Below are 21009 nucleotides of genomic sequence, written 5' to 3' on the forward strand. Positions count from 1 at the left end.
GGAGACGATGTATTTGTGAGAAAATATGTGCAAAGACAGTTTTATGTTTTGTTATCAAACCGGCTGTACCTGTAATGGGACTTACAGCCTCAAGAATTGAACAATATGGTCGACAAAGCATTTCTGACGTGTTAGGGGATAGATCAGTCCTCTTTGAGCTGTACTGAGGATAGAAGCACTTCCCTTCTTGTAATTCAGATAAATGACACAGCATGAAACCAGGTGATAGAAAGGTCACGTTACAGAAACTGTTGCTATGAGAAGTACACCTGCCCATATTTGCAGCCAGGCGTCTTGTGGCTAGCAACTCGTTTTCTCAAGATTAGTTTTATTGGATCCACTGCTACTTTTGTGCCAGTAGCATTACAGCATCTGCTTACTTAGTTGAAATTATTTTCCTTATGACTTATCACAGCTGTTAATTTCAACTTTCTCAGTTCCTGAGTTTTGGAAAATGTTTAAGCAAATTGTTCAAGAAGGACAGTTGTCGGCATGGTTAATCCATACAGGGATTATGATAGCTAGACTGAGAGGCCAGAGAACAAGATACAACCCTGCCTTAATCATCTTAAGCCTAAGATCATTCTTTCAAATATGAATAATTACGTTTTTAATAAGCGTAGGAGAAGAATTCACAAAAAATTTTGTTTATCAGCCTATATAAGTCCAATATTTGCAAGTATGTCAAACATCTCATTTTCAAAGATGAGATGGACCCATGGTAGAGTCATCTACAGGAACTCATGATCTTGCAGACTTAATCTCATTTAAAATCTCTATATCTTTGCAGTGGAGATTTAATATAATTAAAAACATACAACAAGTTAATTTATTCCTGGAATTCATCATGAAAAAGCAATAACAGACACCGGATATATCTTTTCAGTCTAGCAACATTGGTTGTGACCTGGATGATGCCTACGGTGAAATTACAGAACAGAAAGCAACATCTCTTCTGTTATGGCCCTTGGACAAATGTACAAATTCTAATTTAGGTCAGTGGGAAGGAGCCATACACATATCTAGTCCATAGAGAGGGTTTTTTTTTTGTGGCAGAAAATTAGAAAATACAAAGCCACCAAGGAAGAAAATATGGCTCTTGTTTAAACTCCTGTAATTCCTTTGTTATAGAGCAAGACCTTCTACCACTTATTTTCAGACTGCAGTGCCTTTCATTCTAGAGCTGTAGGAACAGTAATCAGTGGCCCTGGTTTTGGAGATGTTTGAGGATCGTTTCATCGTTTCATCTTTTCTCTGCAATAGAGCGTGCAAAGAATGGAGCCATGTAATTAAATAGATAATTACTACCCAGCAGCAAGAAGACCAGGCAGACTTTCATTTCAGTGTCTTTTTGGGGAAAGTATTCTATTTTTACAGTCTGTGAATCACTTGAAATGCAGAGGCTAGAAGAGGCAGCATGTTATTACATGGTAGCTGATAAGAACCAATTCAAAGTAAATTTTCACAGTAATCATCTAGTTATAGGAAGTAAATAATTGGTGATCCCCTATTGACATATCTTGGTAGGGATATAGGATGGTTGCATATGTGTTTACAAGCCTTATTTGGGCTTAGGTACTTCACTTTGGTTCTAAGTAATACAATCTAAACATAACCTGGCCTCAAAGGAGGAAGGCGGAGCTTAGGACAGAGCCTAAAACAGGGTCAGCTTCCGTCTCTGACACAGTTTCTTTTATGAAGTTCATCATCAACAACTTTTCTTGGCTTTTTTTTTTTTAACCTCTAAGGGCACAGCTGGCCCCCGGCGTCGTGGCTGGGTGGACACGGCCCCTTCCCCACAGCCGGCAGCTGCCTGGCTTGCAGGTGAACCACAACCCGCCAGCGACACCCTGACGGCGTGCCAGGAGGCAGAAGCTAAATTATGCAGCACATATATAATCTCAGCCGCAAAACTTGAGCAGGCCCCTGTGTTTCCTTGTGGGGAACTACGCCATCATGTGCCTGGGAAAGCTTTGGGGAGAGCAGGGCGGAAAGGGTGCTGGCATGTCAGGAAGGCGGCTTGATTTCGGAGTTCGGTTTCTGTTACTCCTGTTTTGCCATGCTGGAGCAGGGCTGCATTGCCAGGCAGGTTTACCAAAAGGGGATAAAATAGCTCCTCTTCTCTAAAGTCTTTCCAGAGTACTGATGGCTTCATCTGGGAGGCCTCTTGTGGGTCACCCCCTTCTCACCACTTTCTCTGTTCACGGTCCACTGTCTCCTAGCTCAAACATGGCTTGACTAAAATGGGTTTCTGACAGAAGCATGAAAAAAAAAAAAGCATGTAAAAATTGGGTTGCATCAGTCAGGAGACCAGCTGCGTCCCAGCCACATGCCGAGGGGTGTCTCTGGTTTGGCTGGGTGAATGCCTGGCTGCATTTTGCTGTCGTGTGGCTTCGCAGACTGGGCCGCTGGCAGTTGCGCCTTTAACAGATATACGTCCAGTCAGACGAAGCAGAGGTTTGTGTCTTCAAAGGGCACTGCAGGTGGGCTGGGAGCATTAGGTTCCCCCGGCCACTTTGTCAGAGTCTGTCTGCTTGGGCCCAGATGGTGCAGGTTTGGGCTTCCCTCCCTCACCCCACCAGTTTCTCCTCCAGCACTGCTGGGGGACGACTTGGCTTCTTCCTTTCCAGGGTGCTACTTTAGCATTCTCCTCTCATCACCCAGTGATGAGGTTTCCTTAGCACTTCACCCTGCTTTATCCCTGCCAAGTATGTCTTCTTGTACCCCTGCTTTGTTCTGGGAGGCTGTTTTTTTCCCCTGGCACTTTTCCTGCTCAGTCCTAAGCAGTGAAGTCTTTTCCACAGTACTTTCTCTTTTCAGGTATCTCACAAGGTCTCCTGTGTTCATTCTTCTGTCCTTTCCATGATTTCTTATTTTTTCCTTTTTATTACTGTTCCTGTCTTCTCCTGATCCCTGCTGTGGTATCTTGGGGGTTCATCAGAAACTACTGCAGTACCTGGGCAATAGTTCAGTTCCAGGAGTGCAGCTTTACCCTCAAATACAAGGAAACTTCTCCACAATTTTCTAAAATGAAGAGGTGAAACCTAGTTTGAAGCCAGCTGTGTCTGTAACAGTCTATCTTCGCCACTGGAAGAGGTTGTTTTACATCTCTTGCACTAAGAAATAGTTCAGCTTGTTATACTTATTGGTCATCGTTTCCATTTGGGAGGCTGGGTGATTAGGAAGATGGCCTGAGCCGAGCGTGATGGGAACCATCTGAAGGGGAAGAGGATCTGGAGCTACTTGTGGGGGTGTATGAAGTAGGATCCAGCTGCGCAGGGTGGGCTTGTGGTACGTGGGGCCATGTGGCTGCACGCTCCTGGCTGCTGAAGGTAAGAAGGCCGTTGGGAGTTGCGGAGGAAGAAGCTGAGGAGGAAGTGGGAGGTCAGCCAGGACCTTTCTTGGAGAGGGGATAAAACACAGAAGCAGAAGCAAGCGGCTCTGGTGGGGGCATAAGGCTGCTAGAGCTCTTTGATGCTCAGAGCATGCCATGAAAGGTTATCGTAGTTGCGGAGTAGTTTAGGATGTTCAGTTGTAGGCAGTAGCATGCTGCAAAAAAGCATTATTTTGTCTGAGAAAGGGCCAGAAAAAGGAAGAAAGCACCTTGTGAGCTCACGTTGCTGCCTGCAGGCAACAAAGCTGTTGCTTGGCCAGGGAGCTCAGGCAGTAGGAGAGCAGAGCGAGAGTGGTTTTGCCCTCGAAGGCAAGGAAGCTTCTTGTTTGTCTTTCTAAAATGCAGAGCATGCATTTTTCAAAAAGCATGTTTCCTCTTGGATTCAGCTCAGAGTTTTTCTTTTCTGATGCCAGAATTCTGAATTCTTGGGGTGGGAAGAAAGGGGGGGGGGGGAGGAGGAGGAATTTCTAATGGAAATCCTGACAGTCTGAACTGCTTTTGGTGTCTGCGGTATAGTGCTTCCTGTAACCTACATGGCCAAATGCCAGCACGACATCTAACACACACTTGGCTGCTGAAAGTTCAAGTGAAGGGGACTGCTGTGTTGGAATATGCCAGGGAAGGAAAATTGAGTTCAAGTGCTAAATTGCTATTGAGCCTGAGGGAGAGTATTAGTAACTTCAAAGAAATAAAGTGAAGATTTCAGTGTTTTGTTAGATTGGGTGGTCAGCTCATCTCCTGCACTACCAAGGTGGGCATGTGGAAACCAGTAGACACCCAGCAGATTGTAAATAGAATAGAAAAAGAAACAAAAAATTCAGGTTTTCAGTGATTAAGTTTGGCAGCTGATCTTCTCGGCAAGCATAAATCTCTTCCATCAAATGGCGCTCTGTGTGAGACTCTCATGCTACCCACTGAGAAATGTTTTACTGTGACATGTGTGCACACCGAGGTCCCTTACCTCTACCAGCGTAGATGAGACACCAAGAAATTCTTTACACCCCTGTCCTGGCGATGTGGGGTAAGGGAGTGCTGGCTGCCCCCAGGAGGCCAGGGGGAGAGCGGGAAGGTCGCAGGGCTCCCTTTCCACCAGATCTTTGCATCCAGGCCTCAGAGCCAAGACTGATGCTGCTGTTTATATGTAGGATGCAAACACTAGGAGAATATTTAAACTCAACAAATGCCGTGTTTTCACTCAAACACAAGAAAAAAGATGAAAGCAGCTCTTTCAGGATGGGGGCCTAACTTATGCTTAGCTCCTGTCTTTGGTGTGCCTGGTGTGGTGGTGAAGGAAATTGGTGGATTTGAGTTTTGCTTCCTTCCCCAACGCAGATGACCTGCACTCTGCTGCTGTATGACCCATGAAACCACCTGAAATTCTTCCCTTCCTGCATCCCCCTTCATCTTTTCTTCATGCTGAGCCTTAGTTCCTCTGCAGCTACTCCCCCCTGCACACCCAAGGTCTTGTTTGTGTGGCGGGATCAGTATTGAGGAAATGTAATGCCATGAAAAAGATGGCTTGCAGCCCTTTTACCTCTTTGCTTAAGCTGAGGCAGGTTGTTGCTTCGGCCTCCCTTACAGAGCTGTGGTCAGGAGGTGGTGGTTTTCATTCCCTTTCTGCTGATTCAGCATAAGCAATTGATGGTTTGGAGAGCATGGAGCTCACTGGTCGAACAGCAGTGGTAAAAGTTATGGTGAGTGGTGTGAAACGTACTGGGTGTTCTCCTCTGCTTCTTTCATGGACGGAATAATTGACATGGCCTGATATTTCCTTCCCTCACTCAGGATCCTCCCGAATTTACCATCCACAACTGAGTTTCTCATTTAGCAGCTTCAAGCCTTTTAGTGGGCCATCCTAGATTAAAAACACTCAATGCTTCATTGGCTCTTAAGGTAAAATGTGAGAGGTGACCAGCCCTCATGGCTGTGCCTGAGCAGTGGCCCTAAGAGTGGAGAGGTCTTTGGTTACGTCTGCATTGCTGAAAACTTGTGAACATTTGGCTTTTCCCCTATAAGGTGCTTTATCTTGACTTAATTGCAGGGTTAGCATCCGCCGCATGGGAGCCCCCATACTGTGGTGACATGACTCCACATGGCTGACGGCCACCGAAGAGGAAGTGGTGTCATTTCAGGGCTTGGGACTGATCTTACTTTGAGTCTTCACATTTTCTTCCCTCTCAACTAATGGCGACTCTCACCACTTATATAAAAATTACTAAAAGCTAATGGTGAACTTGTCCTCCCCTCTCCTAAAAACAGGAGTCTGCAGGCTCACGCTTTGTTACAGAGAAGTCCAAGCAGTTAGACCACAACAATATAAAAAAAAAACAAACCACAGATCCCACATATGATGTCATTCTCCCAAAGGAACCTACATCAAGCTGATAAACTGACTTATTTTGGGCTTTTTCTGTGGGTAGCAAAATACACTTAATATTTGAGTCTCCCACCAGTAGCCCCCTGCACTGTATTCCTGTCCCTGTTTTCACACCCCAACATCAGTAATGCCATCAGAAGTTTATATATGTTTGCACAGGTTTGGTTACGATGAGCATCTTGGATTTGCTTAATAAATGGGAAAAGACGCATGAGCAAATGGTATAGTTAACTTACTGTTGAAAAGAGTAGGGATCTTTTCCTCGGCTTGGGGAAGGCAGTGGTTAGGGAACTGCTTTTTCTTCTGGTAACTGCTTACCCTTATATGACCTTGAGACAATTTTAAAGGGAACAAAAAAATCTGTGCAGGTTTTGAGCCATCACCTGGTTATAGTCTAAACAATTCATTCTCCTGCCTCAGCTTAGGGTATCCCAGGTACACTGAAATCTGTATACGGCTGCAGTCCTCTGCAGTGACTGCAGGTATGGACCTTGCCTCAGTGCATTGCCCACCGGCAGCCCTCACCACCCTCAACAGCTATGCTTCCAACTTATCCCAAATCCCCTCTGCTCGTGCAAACTTGCATTGAGTGTGGTGTCCAGGTAGGCTTTTTTAAACGTTGATCTTCTTAATGTTATGATTTTTTCTGTTTGTTGTGCAGCATTTCCAAGTGGGCCAGAGGCCATCTCCAAGGCACTAGGGCTTGCAGAGTCTCCCCTTTCTTTTTGGGCAAAGACCTTCTTGCCTCTGGTCATCTGCTTGCGTTCAGTGGGTCTGGCAGTCATCCAGGGGTATGGAGAGCAGCTGCAGAGGCAGGTCTGGGGCCCTGTGCTGCAGGTGCTGTAACCGGCGCTCCAACCGGCGCTCCTTTCAGTATCTCAGCACTATCCTCAGCCTTTTTCTATGGCCACTGTGGAATGCTGAGACCACCACATCAACTGGCCTAAGCCCGCCTCATTAGCTCTCATCTGATTAAAATGGGAGTACTGAGTTTTTTCACTGGGCTGAAGGTGTCTGAGTAGGAAGCCGTCACTTCGGTTGTCTGTCAGTGGATGAAGCAGTCAAAAGCATCCGAATGGCAACCTGGTAGTATTCCTGCTGGGTACGGGTTTGTCAGGGAAAGTCTGCGTATGTGAAAGCCTCCTTTAACCTCCTGGGTTAAGCTAGCATAGCACATTTGTACAAATATTTTACACCTGAAATTGTTCAGGTATTCAGGTAGCATATTGACACATTTGGACATATGAGCAATAAAGGTAGGGTTATTTTGCCTGGCTGGTGCAATGCCCTTGGGCTGAGCGTTAATCCCCTGTGGTTGCGCAGAAGATGAGAACGCTCAGGATCACTGCCACTGAGGAAGTGACCCGCCTGCGCTGCCTGTGTGGTGTTGTGCAAGGCTAACAACCCCTCCCCGCCTTCACCCTTTTTCTCTTCCTCTCTTAAAATGATGTTGCTTGGTTGTGCTGCTCCATGGGAGCCTGTTGCAGTGCCACCTCATTGATCACAGCTGCTTAATTTCCTGTTTCTTCAGCAGCATTTAAAAGCTTCTTTGCTATTTTGCTAGGAAATGAGGAGATAGTTTCAGGCTTTGCAATGGAAATTGGCTTTGTTAGTATATGCTATTGTTTAATATGGCACAACAGCAGCTGCACAGGAGACTGTCAAAACTAAATAGCATGCCTTCACTTAGCTAAACAAGCATCTGCCTAACCCATGTCTCGAGGGTTGCTTCCAAGGATGGAATGAAAAAGCTTTTACTCAGATCTGACCCCAGCACATAATGTGACATACAAACGCCCATAACAATAAACCAGTCTGTTGGTTTTCCACGATGCTAGCCTGGCAGCGCTACTGCAGTGTATAAAAACCAGGAGGAGCAATTGCTGGCTGTGGTTCCAGGCCGTTAAAAAGGGAAAAGTTCTTGGTGCACAAACACAAAAAGACTTCTCCTATAGAAAAAGCATTACTGAATTGTCTTCAGAAATGCTGTTGCACAGTGGTGCAGTCTGCTATATTTATATTGATATTTCACAGTATGCTGTAATGTTTTGCTTTGGTGTTTTAGGAAAAAGGAGTTGCTTTTACATCCTTTGAATTTAGAAGGGCCATTGTTTAACAGGTTGTGTTGTAATCAGGAAATATATTCTAGTCTAATAATCCCAATAAAATCTAAATCTCATCTAAATTCTGTATGTCTTAAGGCTTCTTTTTAAAAGCAGGTAATTAGGGATTGATGATAAAATGTTATGTGGGCAAACTGCCTTCAGTGAAAGATGGGAAAATGTTCTTTGCTGACAGACTTATACCAAAGAGTTTTAGTTGAGGTCTCTGGATAAAAAAGTCATTTAAATAGTTTTCTGTTGTCATTCCTAGGCATCTGGCAGCATTGTGTACCATTCTTTCAGACCTCTGTTTTAAGGAATCCTAAAGGGAAAGACTGAGAGCTGGTAACAACTAAAAAAAGGAAAATGTAATTATGAAAAATTATCGTACTGATTTAAAGAAGTGGGATAGAGCTAATTAAGAGGTCGGAACAAGAGTATGTGTACAGCAGAAGCTGCACTCCCAGCAGTGCAGCTGTGGTCAGAGAGGGGGTTAAATCTAGATCTGAGCAAGCCTGAGCTCTGCGAGCCTGTAGAGGAGCACAGTGGAAAACAGCTTGTAAAGTTTTCAATATTAATTTCTTCCTCCCAACAGAGGGAACAGACAGCAATAATTCCACAGGTAGATTGGCTGTGAATTAAAACTCTCATTTACTCTACATCAGCACAAAGAACTGAAAGGATTTGTTGCAGAAAAGTTTTCTTCAGACAGAGCACTCAATTTTTGTTCCCCGTTCTTTCTCTTGAAGATTGGTGTCTCTTCAAAGACACTGGGACAAGAGCAAAAACTGATTTATTAAGAAAAAGAAATCTCTATCATTAGTATTTACTGTCCTCCTGCCAGATACATCTCAAGGCAAACTGTCGACAGGAGATAATTGTTGCTTTATCAGATTATGCTGACATAAAATTATACAACACAAAACTGAACTTCATACTTCTATGGCTAACAAAAGACTAAAAGTGCTTTAATCTTAATTTCGAGCATTAAATATTTTGGAAAGCCGCAAATACAGATTAAATACAGAAGTAATATTTGAATGAGTCAAGTGTAAGAATAACTGAATCAAATTCAAGAAACCTGAGAATTGTAATAGTTGATCAATCCAGAGAGCAACATGTATACACGAATCTGTAGATTGTACTAGGAGCTGGTCTTGTGTTCCTCTGTGCTGTGAGTATGCATGAATGCCAGGCATAAGGCGCCTGGCTCCCTTTTCCAGCCCCTTGTAAGCTCCAGGCCGTGCTCTCTGCCACGTTTCATTCACTGGCAAGATAAGTTTGCTCCTGTCCCTGTGCAGCCCATCCAGCGCCCTCCTCCGCCGCCTTCTCCGGGACTCTTCAGAAAAACGACACACCCTTGTGCTGCCCACAAGCAACTGAAAGCCTGTTTCTTTTCCTTCAACATTTTTCTTAAGACTTGTCTTGTTGCAGAGGCTGTAAAAGAAAAACGTGGTAACTGGCAGGCTATGGATTTGATGAAGCTATTGCCGGTATGCTGTTCGGGGTTATCTATCTCACTTGTGCCTTGCGCCCCATCTCTGTGTGTCTTGTCTGAGAAGCAGATTGTCAGCTATTGTAGGCAGAAACTGCCAGCAGAGCTGCCAGGCTCTGTGGTAATGCAAAGAAAGAACCAAAATGAGAGAGCAGCAGGCAGGCGAGCCTCAGGGACTAAGCAGTAGCTACAGAAAGGCAGGGATATAGGCAGTTAAGCTTAAGCTTCTATCAAAGAAGCAAAGAGATGTAAGGGACCTGGCCAGGCTCTGCCCTGTGGACACCGGTATGAGAAATCACCGCTGAGAATTTACCACGTTTTTTCCGCTTGTGGATCGTCTCACCGCAGACTGGCCTGTAAGTGGCTTTTGCTCAACTGCAGCTGCCTGCACGTGTGTTAGATGTAGATCAGGGCTATGCTGTTAGCTGTAGAAACAGCCCTCTGGCTTTGTCATGTTGCATAAAATGGTTGTGCAGTGCTCCTCAGGTCAAAGGTAGAAGAGCACAGAGAGTGCCAAGCTATTCGTACTTCAAACATTTTGCCTGTTTAAAAACAGATCATGACTTGCCAAGCAGCATCACAACCGCTCCTGCCCTTGCTACCCCTGCTGTATCCTACCTTGTTCTTTTCACACAGGCATTTTTCTTTCCCTTCCCTTTGCATCCATGCTGTCAGGAGCGGAGGGAGGTGGTTCTTTTTCAGGGATCTCTGGAAGATGCTGCTCTGGTTACAGGTAGTTGGACAGTTAAGTGCTTTGGATTGCAGGCTTCTGCTTTAGGTGGTGGGTGGTAAAGCATCTTCTGTCTATTTTGTTTAAGCTGCGGAAGTCATTGAGATGAGCTCTGTAGCCTGTGACCATCTCTTGCAGTTACTGGGAAGCAGGAGGCAAAGCTCCTCTTGATCTTTTTACTTGAGCACCCCTTTTTGGGCAAGAAGGGAGAGTCAGGAAGGGGTCTCTGCACCCTGCGCAGTTCAGGCATTGCTCTGGATATTGGAGCTTTGAGCTGAATACATGATGAGGAGCCTGTGCCTCTCCACTAACAGCAGTTAGTCAGCATGAAATCCAGGGTGATGTTTCTGTTGTAGGTATGTTGAATTGGTTTAACTGAATCATCTTTATTCACTTTTCCTAGCAAGTAGGAACCCAGTATTAATGAAATGAGAAATTACGATAAATGTTAGTGACAGTGAGAAGAGGTGCATGTCCTGAGAAGCTTTTTGTCTGCACTGAAATGGAGTAGTAGAAGGTAGGGTCAGTTGTGAAAACATTACCTTTTTTAATTTTACTACGCTAGCCCAGTATAGGATTCACAAAGTTAGCTATCTGACGGAAAAATGAGGTGAGACTCTGACTGTATTCAAGTCCATACTTAAGACTTTTCTCCAAATTTTTGTTTTCATCTGTGAGAAAACAGCTGTAGTTTATCAAATTATGGGCTGTAGTCAATATTTCTCCAGAAATTTTCTGTACTTTTTAAAAAAAAAAGTTTAATTCAGTAAAGTCCTGATGACTACACTTGACAGCAGTGCTGCAGCCCTTTGGGGGGGGGCTGAGTTTTGGGTAATGGCTTTTCAGCTTGGGGCATGCATACCATGAACCAGTAGTTTTCAGGAGTTCTTCAGTACTCTAGTTTTCGTAAAAAGAAATGGACGTAGCTGTTTAGTCCTGCTTGTGACTCAGCCATAAGCCAGGTTTGCTGTTAAACACAGGCTCTCCAGGTTTCTGAGTGACAGAGTGGTAAACTTTAAAAACTTCCTTGTTGACATTGGCTTTTCAGATCCAGCTTCTTAGTTCGGTGGTGTGATTTTTGACTACCAAAGGGCTTGCAATCATTGGCATGGGCCAGTTGCCATTTTCTCTGATGTACAGTCAGAACAATACATAGTGTGGTCATGCTGGTTACGCAGAACAGGAAACTAGTGATGAATAGAGGAGAAGGAACTGCTGGTGTTTAGTCTGAAAGGGCTGCAGGGCTCAGCAGGGTGAAAGCACAGCTTATCCAGGTCTGTCCAAGATAAAGCAATAATTTATACTTAACGTAGTTTGGCCAATCAGCCAGGAAGCACTGCATAAAATTTGTCATTGGTTCTTAAATGTAAGCAGTGATGAAATTCATTCACAGAGAATGGATATTACTCACTAATGGATTTTGCCACCCCAAAGAATAATGACATTTAGTTCATTCATGCCCATGGTGTTGTGTCATTGTTAGAAAAACGCTGGAGGAAGGACTTTCCTTTGTGAAATGTCTGGCATTCATAGACATTAATTTTAGACAGTTGGATGATGGTTTTTGCATTTTGTGTATATTAACTGCTTACTAGCTAGGACCCAGCTTTTCTTCCTTAGTGAGGAAGTTTTCTTTCATCTAGCTGAATTTCTTTAAACGAACAATTAAGGAAACCTAACGTACTGCAGAATAGGCTAGTCTAACTGAATTGAAGAAGATGCAAACAAGTTTTTACAGCTGTTCTTGGTAATCTCTTAGTATAGGGAAGAAAAGAGGACTGTTTTCTATTATTTTATTACTTGGTAGAAATTTTGGGATTAGATGAAATCTAATGGATGAACCAGCACCATACATAAAAAGCACAACTTTCAGCCCAATTCTAGAAGGTGACAGCACCTTTACCAGCTATTTTCATCAACATGCCAGGTTGAATAAAGGGCTTTACAGTGCAGGACAAATAAATTGGTAATATTTATGGGATCCGGAAGGCTGTATTCATTTTCTGGATAAACTGGTTGTGTTTAAGCAAAAACATAATTCCTCTGAATAAAATTTTAAAGAAAACAGAAAGCAAATTTTGATACCTATGAGCTGTCCTGATGGTTAGCTCCTTCCTACATACCTTGTAGGAGGGAGATCTGTTTTTAACTCTCTGTGATTTTTTTAGCAGGTCTAAGAGAGCACTGTAGCCACTAGCATATTAGGCATTTTGATTAAATCTCTCATTTTTGTGCAAACACACATCACGTATGCATGTGACTTTTAATTTCCCTAATGAAGCCCTTCACTGCTTAGATAAATATTGGTCCTCACAGGAGAGAAAACTATGAATATGGGAGATGAGCAGATGGGCAAAACATCTAGTCTGAGCTTTTTACTTCAGGCCTGAGGCACGGCAGGGTGTTGGGGCAGTTAGCAAGATGGGGAGTTGAGGCATTTGCTTCTGCATCACTAGAACTGTGCTTTCCTTCTGCAGCAGTCGATTGCCTGTGCACAGGATCCCAGCGTTACCTATGCACTGGCCCTGGGTACTCAGATCTGTTTGTATGGGGCTGACTCCAGAATCTCTTCGTTACGAAAGCAGCTTACTGAACTGGCAGTATTATTTTTCTGCTGTATGTCCTAATGTGGCCAAATAAGCAGATGCAGGGTGAGATTGATTTTCTTGCCTGGGGAAGAAAAAAAAAAAAAAAGTATGAAAAATCCAGAGGAAAACAGGCAAAAATGTTTATGATGAATGACTAAATAAAGCTGAATGAGGGCTAGCTAAACACAAACTGAAAAGTGGATGCAAACATTCCCAAGTATTTGGAAAGTGGAAGTATGAACAGTAGGTAGAGATGCTCGAATGTTTTGCAAGCTCTGTATACCTAGCAATAATGTGTGAAAACAAACAATGTAGAAGGAATACAGAGATTAAAATTGGGAACTAGGCCATTATCATGTGAAATAAGCCTTTCATAAGAAAAACCACAGGATAGCTCCAAATTTAGATAAAACACTGCACAGTATATAGTCAGGAACAATCAGTAAAGGAAGATTGGATGGATGAGGAAGGGTCTTCTCATAATCCTGGTACTTAGGGGTGAGTAGTGACCATGTTAACTGTTACTACATGTGTTGCATTTGGTGTTAAACTGATCATTTGTTAAACTTCTTTCTGTTTTTATTTCTAGGCCTCTTCCTTATCTTAGGCTTGATACTTTACCCTGCAGGTTGGGGATGCCAGAAAGCAATAAGCTATTGTGGACCTTATGCTTCTGCTTACAAACTAGGAGACTGCTCCTTGGGCTGGGCTTTCTACACAGCTATTGGTGGCACTATTCTGACGTTCATCTGTGCAGTCTTCTCGGCGCAAGCTGAAATAGCCACATCCAGTGACAAAGTGCAAGAAGAAATAGAAGAAGGAAAAAACCTTATCTGCCTCCTTTAACTCCAGTGGGGAAAAATACCAGTGCCTGGATCTCAATCTGCTTTCCATTGACTGGATGAGCAGATCCGCTTACCTGTTTCTACCATTTGTGTGATTGAGCCCCATGCATTCCAGCACTGAACTACTGAAATGGTCTTTCGTTCTTGCTGGGCACGGAGGATCAGAGAAAGAATTCCAAGAAAGCAGAATGTAAATACTTGGGGATTTTTTTAGTTTCATTCTATTATCAGGATAGAGTGGAATGTAGTAATCTGACTGGGGAGGTGAGGAATCATGTGTACATAGCAGGAATGTTGTAGTTTGACAAATTCTGATTGATCAGATTGCCTTACCCACCTTGGTCACTTTGAAGAACTTGGATTTAAAATAATAAAAGCCAGCACATTTTCTTTTTTTCTTATACAAAAGAAAAGCCTGTTTTAATTAGGCTTTGTTTCCAAGGGCTCCCCTCCCCTGTGAATATTTCACCACCACCTGGTTTGGTACCATACTTTTCACTGAGGTGCTTTTTGATATTGAACTTCCTTAAAGTACAGTGCCTTCTCGGATAGTAAGTATATGTTGGAGAAAGCAAATTTAACATGATGCGGTTTACACCAATCTTTAAGCATTTAAAAAGTTGAGTCCCTGCCAGGTTTCTTTGTCCTGAAACTTATAGTGCAAGGTGTGTGCCACTTGTTACTTAGCAGGTAAATGATTTTGTTTCCATTGACTAGAGAGAGAAGCTGTTGTTACACTGGCTTTCCCCTGATTCTGATAAAATTGTTTGAAATAACCATTGTTAGAGATATTTCTACAGCCTTTGTGAAAACTCCTGAAATCCCAAGCAGATGACAACTCCCCTGGGCGTTATGGTGTGAATGCCAACAGCCTGGCCTGGGCTGTAGCCTCTCCTACAAATGTAGATCACATGTTGGACTTCAACAGTATTATTCTTTCTCTTGCCAGTGAAACCTTTTTCCTAGCCCACAGATCAGTCTGTCTCATGACCCAGAGCTACATGAGTCCTTCAGAAATTTACATTTTTCAGGAAGTCTTGCCAAATTCTACATGGCTGGGAAGACCTTTTCCCTCTTTTTTTTAAACAGCATGTAGTATGGACCCTTTTCCAACTAAATCAGCAGAAATAAAACATACCTTGCCACAAATGACATTCCTTTCTCAAAGGCAGTCAGTTGTATTACTTGTGGTGTTGCATCACTTACTAGGACTACTTCTGAAAACAAATTTAAAAGGTATTTTAAAAAATAAAGGAATGATGCAACTGTGCCATTGGAGCAGTGGGGATAATTCATCTAAGAAGTAGTTCTGATGAAATACTTCTTGGTAGTTTAACATCATCCAGTGACAGTGTTGCTCTCCATCACTTCACTGTATAATATAGAGCAGAGATTCTTGTTTACGCCTGGTCAGTCCCTTAAAGTGTGCCATTAGTTATTTATAGGTATTAAAAAAATCATTGTTTCTGTACAGGTAGATAGCTAATTTCAATACACTGCTCAAGTGATTCGCAATACAAGAGCTGTTCAGCAGTCACGACTGCGAGCCCAGGGCCAGCCTCGAGCACAGGTGAACGCTGGCAGTCGCGCTGTCAGGGCACCCCTCCGGCCCGGCTGATCTAGGGAGCAAGCCAGGCCCAGCTCCCAGCCTGCACGTGTCTGTGCCCAGTGCACCTTCCAGCCACGTGCCGGATGGATACGGAGGTGATCTCTGAGCCGCTGTGCAACGAACAAGGTCAGCTTCTGCCAATAGTAAAAAGGGATTGTTTTAGTCTAGCCTTTTCCTGCATTCACCTGCTCCTGCAACCCACGTCCACCGTATTCTAGTTTAAAACGGGTAATTCACTTTTCTTTTAAATATTTAATTTAAAGAGACCAAAAGTTATGGTCTGGAACCATTTCTGCCAACTGCCTGCACAGAGCAAGATTTTAACCAATCAAAATTACTAGCACGAAGTGGTGTCTGAGGACAGAAATCACAGCCAGCACATCCTGTCCGCACCTACCCGTGTTCTTCTCCTTGTTCTTTTCCCGTATGTACACACACCGCACCTGGCGGGCGTGCACGGGGCTTGCGCCCAGGCCCAGCACAGCTGCAAGGCGACTCACCCCCTCCGCACCGCCTGTGCCCCAGAGGCCCCAGAGGCCGGGCTCTGCAGTTGGGAAGGGGGCCTAGGAAGAATTGGGTCACTTATGAATCAGCTGAAAATTAATTCTGAAATAGATTTAGTTTTAGCTTTTCTTAGGTGGATAGCAATCCAGTGTCCATGGTGCCACTGCCAACAAATCTTGACGCTATATTAGGGTGACAAATGCTGCTTTAGCTTGAGCACTTGATTACTCAAAGGTCAGTTCTTCCAAAAGGTGTAGAGAGCATATACTGCTTTGGCTTAGAAGTAAACAATGACCAACCTCCATTTACATTACTAGCTGACCTCTGCTGTGAGCTACAGAACGCTTAAAAAATTTTAATAGTGCTGTTCTTAAGTACAAAGGAGGTATTTTCAGTGGCATGTTTTGCTTTTCTTTGCATTTGTAAACAAGAACCAGCTTTTCTGCTTGTTGCTGGTATACTATCAACTTGCTCTGCAACAACATAATCAACTAACTTGCAAGAATATCCATGTTCATCACATAGCACAGATAGAAGACAGGCTGGGAAGAAACGTAGAAAAAAAAATCAGAATTTCTTTTCTCAGGGTTCTGTTTTTCTAGCAAGTGATAAGATGGTATATATTGCAGATTTTTTTTCTGGATGAGGTTTTCAGGTGTAGGGTGCACTCATTAAATTTGACAGCTGCTTAAAGTTGTTCCTGAAGTTCACCTCAGCAGTAGCTTTCAAAGATATTTTGAGGGGAAAAGAAGGAAAAAAAAAAAAAAAATCAGCTTAAAGCTAATTTAATTAATTTCATGAGGGGGCTGCAGAGCGTAACTGCTTCTTAATGTACATGCACTGCATAGGATCTAGAAGAATTTGCTGTGGATTCTTTAAAACCTGTGTGCCAATTAGTTCAGTTTAACTTTGTTTTTGTGGTATTGAAGAATTCTTCAAACATCTGTGGTTTGATTGACTTCGTAAACTTGTATTCTATAAAGTGCCATAGACCTTTTTCTTTTTTAAATTGTAGCATATTTAAAATATATATATATATATACACAAACTTGTGTGAGATGTGCAATACCAGGAATGGGTTTTGTTGTGGGTTTTTTTTTTCCCCTTAGTTATTGCTTTTAAACAAGATATTTTAAAAAGGACTTCCCAGGGAAGAAGTGGCTGGAGTTTTGGTGGTGTGGATAAACTAAAGCATAAGGTAATGCAATAGAATCACTGATTTTGAAGATTAATACAATAGTAGCAATAGTAGCTTAAAGATTTAACAAAAATCTCTTCTAGAGTGATTTGAAATACTCGTGTATCTATGTAATACAGACAATTCGAATGTGAAACTGTGTCCGTCTCTGGCAACATACAATCTAAAAGCTGAAAAGGCTCAGCAAGGTTTCTTAATGTGCTTTATTTATAATGTGGCACTGCAAAAAATATTGCTACTGAGCTATTTCTGGGTTGTCTGTATCACCTTTGTATCTATGTTACTCAATAAAGTTCTCTGGATTCTGAGATTTTTTTCAGCCGAGTAATTTCCATTTTGCATTGTTACCCCACATCAGAGTATCTCACCTCCTAGTGGTAAAGGGAGAGGAGTTCAAGTCTTCCTTGAACACAGTGGGCGCTGGTGCCCACCTCAAGGAAAGGACAGAGCCCAACAAAGGCAGAGCATGGCAGCAACGTATACACCGCAGCCACTTCGTATAGGAAGAGCAGCTGTGGCGATCCAGCTAGAGTAGGTTTTGAGCCATGGTTTATTTGTGGTACTGTTTTTCTGTTCTTGAGTCACCACTATGTACATTTGTTAGCATGAGTGATGTACCTAATGTGTTATTTTTAATCTAAATTTCAATTAAAATGTGAGTTTTCAAACTTTAACAGGAGTCTGACTACCTTAATTCAAACATATTGGACAAGTTGAGCCACAGCAAGGTAGCTTTAATTGTAGCTTTAATAGCATTTAAGATCCCAGCCCACTGATGTTGTTAGTGTTTCAGACTGCCATCTGACTTCAACAATTATTACCACTTACTGATCAAAAAGTACGTGATCTGAAAGTGTAGCTACATGTTACACAATACAGTTGCATTAAAGAGACTTTCTAATTGAAAGTCTGACAAATGTTTTTCATTTTGCAACTAAAGCACTGCAGTTCCTTTCTCATGAAAAGGGGCAGCAAAGGTTGTAAACAAATACTGCTTAATCACACAGACTTTTAAAATGGCGTTCGCCACAATGTGCCTTACCTTTCTCCTGTAACTTGACAAACACTAGCGAGGCTGCATACTGTTCTCTAAGCAAATTTAAGACAAAACTAGGAGTAAGGCTTTCAGAAGTTTAAAGGAAAGTGAGGATGTCACTTTGGTCTCGTAGTTGCTATGGTCCATTTCTGTTACATTTACATATAATTAATTGCATTTAGTTTAATTACATTTCTAACAGTTTCTAAACTTCCAAGAAGTAGCTCCTGGTTAAAACTTGGAACACTGAGAAACCTACAGTCCAGAAGAAGTTAAGGGATAGGTGCTGCTCAGTGCACCACCACAGCAGTCACCTTTATGGATTTCAAAGCAGGTATAGATACAGCAGTTTTTCTACAAATACAAAATACTGCCAAAAGAAATTACAAAGTACTGATTTGTAGAGCTAAAAATATTACCTCCCTTTCTCAGTACAGTTAATGGAGCTGGCAATAGCAGAGTTCAAATCTCTCACTATGTGAATTGTTACAGATTTCTGTGTTCTAGTAACTTCTTCCTCAAGCTCCAGCAGGTTTAGAATGGTGATGCAATGAGAAAGTGAATGTGCATTATTAATATCAGAGGGACAGGAATATAAAGATGATGTCTTGCTCCTGTGATTGACTGAAAGCTTGTTTTCAAATAGATGCTGTCTATTTGATTTGTGGTATCTTCATATCAGTGAAATTCTGAGTGTAGGAATCAGTGTCCCTAACCAGCTTTAGGTATTCCTCAGATGCAGTGGGATCAGTAATTTGGTCTAGCTGAGAAAGGTGAAGAAAAAATAATTCCAAATTTAATCGCATTATTCTGACCACTTCCAACTGCTCTCTTACCTTGGACAAAAAGTATCACCCCACTGCCCAATCCAGCATATCCACTTTTTTCCTCTAAAACATCAAAAATACATACATAGCAAAGACAACACCCCTGCACTGCAAAACGGCAACGCGTGCTTTGGCATGTGTGTGATGACTACGGCTCAGACGATACATGCTTATTTAATGAGGCTATAAACATCGTAAAATCTACTTGCAGCACTGTCAGCTGCAACAGTGGCAGAGCAGCTGATGCCGCAGAGGCATCAGTGGTCAGAGGCAGCTGGTTTTAAAATGGCCTGGGCTCCAGCCAGCAGATCCTACCCAGCTCTGGCTGGACGCAGTTGCACAGCAGGAAAGCTGGGTGCACAGTCACAAGTAACCAGATTCTCAGGCAGGCTGTTGTTTTCCAGGCCTGCGGCGGCCCTGTTCCAAGCACACTGCCAACTACTAACACAACCTCCAGCTTTACCACCAAAAATCAGCCTCTGAAATTTCCCGTCTCGCCAGGTGAAAGTTTCCCTTCCTCAACCGCGGGTACAAAGAAGTAACACCTGGTCTTCTCAACGCTTTGTACAGCAGCTCCTCGGTGTTGAAGTGTTCTCCTTCACCTCGGAGTGGTGTAACAGCAACGTGTACCAACGCAATGAAGCAGGACAGTACATGTTATACACACATTATTTAGTCACATCACAGCACCAAGTGTATTGACAGACGGTAAAACAAACAAATTAAAAGCACTGTTGTTTGGTATAATCACTATCCATTCATCCAACAAAAATAAACGAGCTGCATATGCTTCCATTAACCAGCTGGACGAGTAATTTCTTTTTTCCCAGAACAGAATGTATGGCAGCATGATCCACCAGTCATACTTCCCATCAATGCTTTTTTTTTTTCCCCCTCAGAAGTGTGTGACGTGGTATCTAGTTTAATCTGAGCGTAAAGTTAAACTAGTATTCTGCTGCTGAGGTAGGAAATCTGCATCACTTCTTTTGTAAGTCTTCCTGATTTTTCTACTGATGAGAATAAAAGCTACTTGCAGACATAAAATTAATTTGTAGGGGGAAAAGTACAAACTAATTCTTACACATTTTAATGTAACTGAGTGAAATCTAACACATTTTTTTTAATTATCTGATCCACTGTGCCTTACTACTGATTCATAACCAGAATGCTCTAGGTGCATGCCTTTTTCTTGACAGAAATACCTTTCCAGAAGTATCACTAAGTATTTTTAATCACAGTTTTCTTCCCTGTGCTGGTTTCTGTGTGTGTGCATGCCTTCCCAACTTCAGGCTTACAAGTTCTTGAGGAAAACTAGCCTCAGCAAAGCAGAGGAATTATCTCCCTACAACAGCACTTAAGTTGTGTAATATTCTAACCACAAAACATGATGGGATCATGGTGCACAATTGTGCTTACCATTTACAAGAAAGTACAAAACCTGTTCCTATAGTCTGCTGCTACTGCTATCCTAGATCTGTAAATTACAAAGAAACAGATCAAGTGGATGAAGAATTTCACTACTAAATGATGCACGCATGTCCAAGTGTCTTCAAAAACTCACGTCTGCTATCTCCCAAAATAATCCCGACTGTACCTCAGAGCACTGTTCTCTGTATTGTGTGTTTGCAAACATAACTACATCACAGTGGTCTAGATGAAGTCGGTCTTCAAAGAAAACCCAGTAATGAATTCAGTACTGGAAAGCAGGTGTTACAGATGATATTATATGGAGAAAAAAAAAAAAAAAAAATCAAGACTGATAGCACCTAAAAAGAAAAGAAAAAGCAAGACACAGCAGTGATACAGAAACGTCAATTCACAGGCAGCAGTTAGGAAAATAAATACTACCAAAGCAATGCTGGTTTTGGTAACTTCGTTTTACTTTCAATAGTGTTTAGGATTCACTTAATACCTGTAGAATTTAATTCAGTAATGACAGAACATGTTTAGATTTTAACCCTCGTGAGTTTCCAGCACAAGAAAGTGGGCTGCAAGTCTTTCAGAATTTTCTTCGTAACAGTTGAGTAGACTAATTCTCAATACCCTAACGTATTATTTTGACAGTGGACATTTTGCTTCCCCGTTTCAGCAGAATTACAGCATTTATGTACAGAATTATAAAAACCAAGTGAGACTTTTACATAATCATCCACCCTGGACATTATCCTGACTTTTAGAAGAAAAATCCCTGTATTGGTCAAAACTATACAGAGCAAACACCCAGGAAAAAAGTCTTTTTTTATTATATGACACTGTGTTAATACAATAAATATACAAAACTTCTGAACTACTCAGACATGCAAC

At 42.4% G+C, this 21009-nt stretch overlaps 1 protein-coding gene across 5 annotated transcripts in view; it reads left to right on the forward strand.

The window, feature by feature from the left end:
• Nucleotides 1-17459, forward strand: part of LHFPL2 (LHFPL tetraspan subfamily member 2) — a 133300-nt gene extending 115841 nt beyond the window's left edge. For all 5 annotated transcript variants that reach the window (XM_082336853.1, XM_082336855.1, XM_082336856.1 and 2 more), the window contains one exon: nucleotides 13276-17459. In XM_082336853.1, coding sequence (XP_082192979.1) covers nucleotides 13276-13532 — 257 coding nt within the window. In that variant the 3' untranslated portion in view covers nucleotides 13533-17459. The remainder of the gene's footprint in view (nucleotides 1-13275) is intronic.
• Nucleotides 17460-21009: the final 3550 nt, after the last annotated feature.

Source organism: Platalea leucorodia, assembly GCF_965183815.1.
Source record: "Platalea leucorodia genome assembly, chromosome: Z".
NCBI lineage: Eukaryota > Metazoa > Chordata > Aves > Pelecaniformes > Threskiornithidae > Platalea > Platalea leucorodia.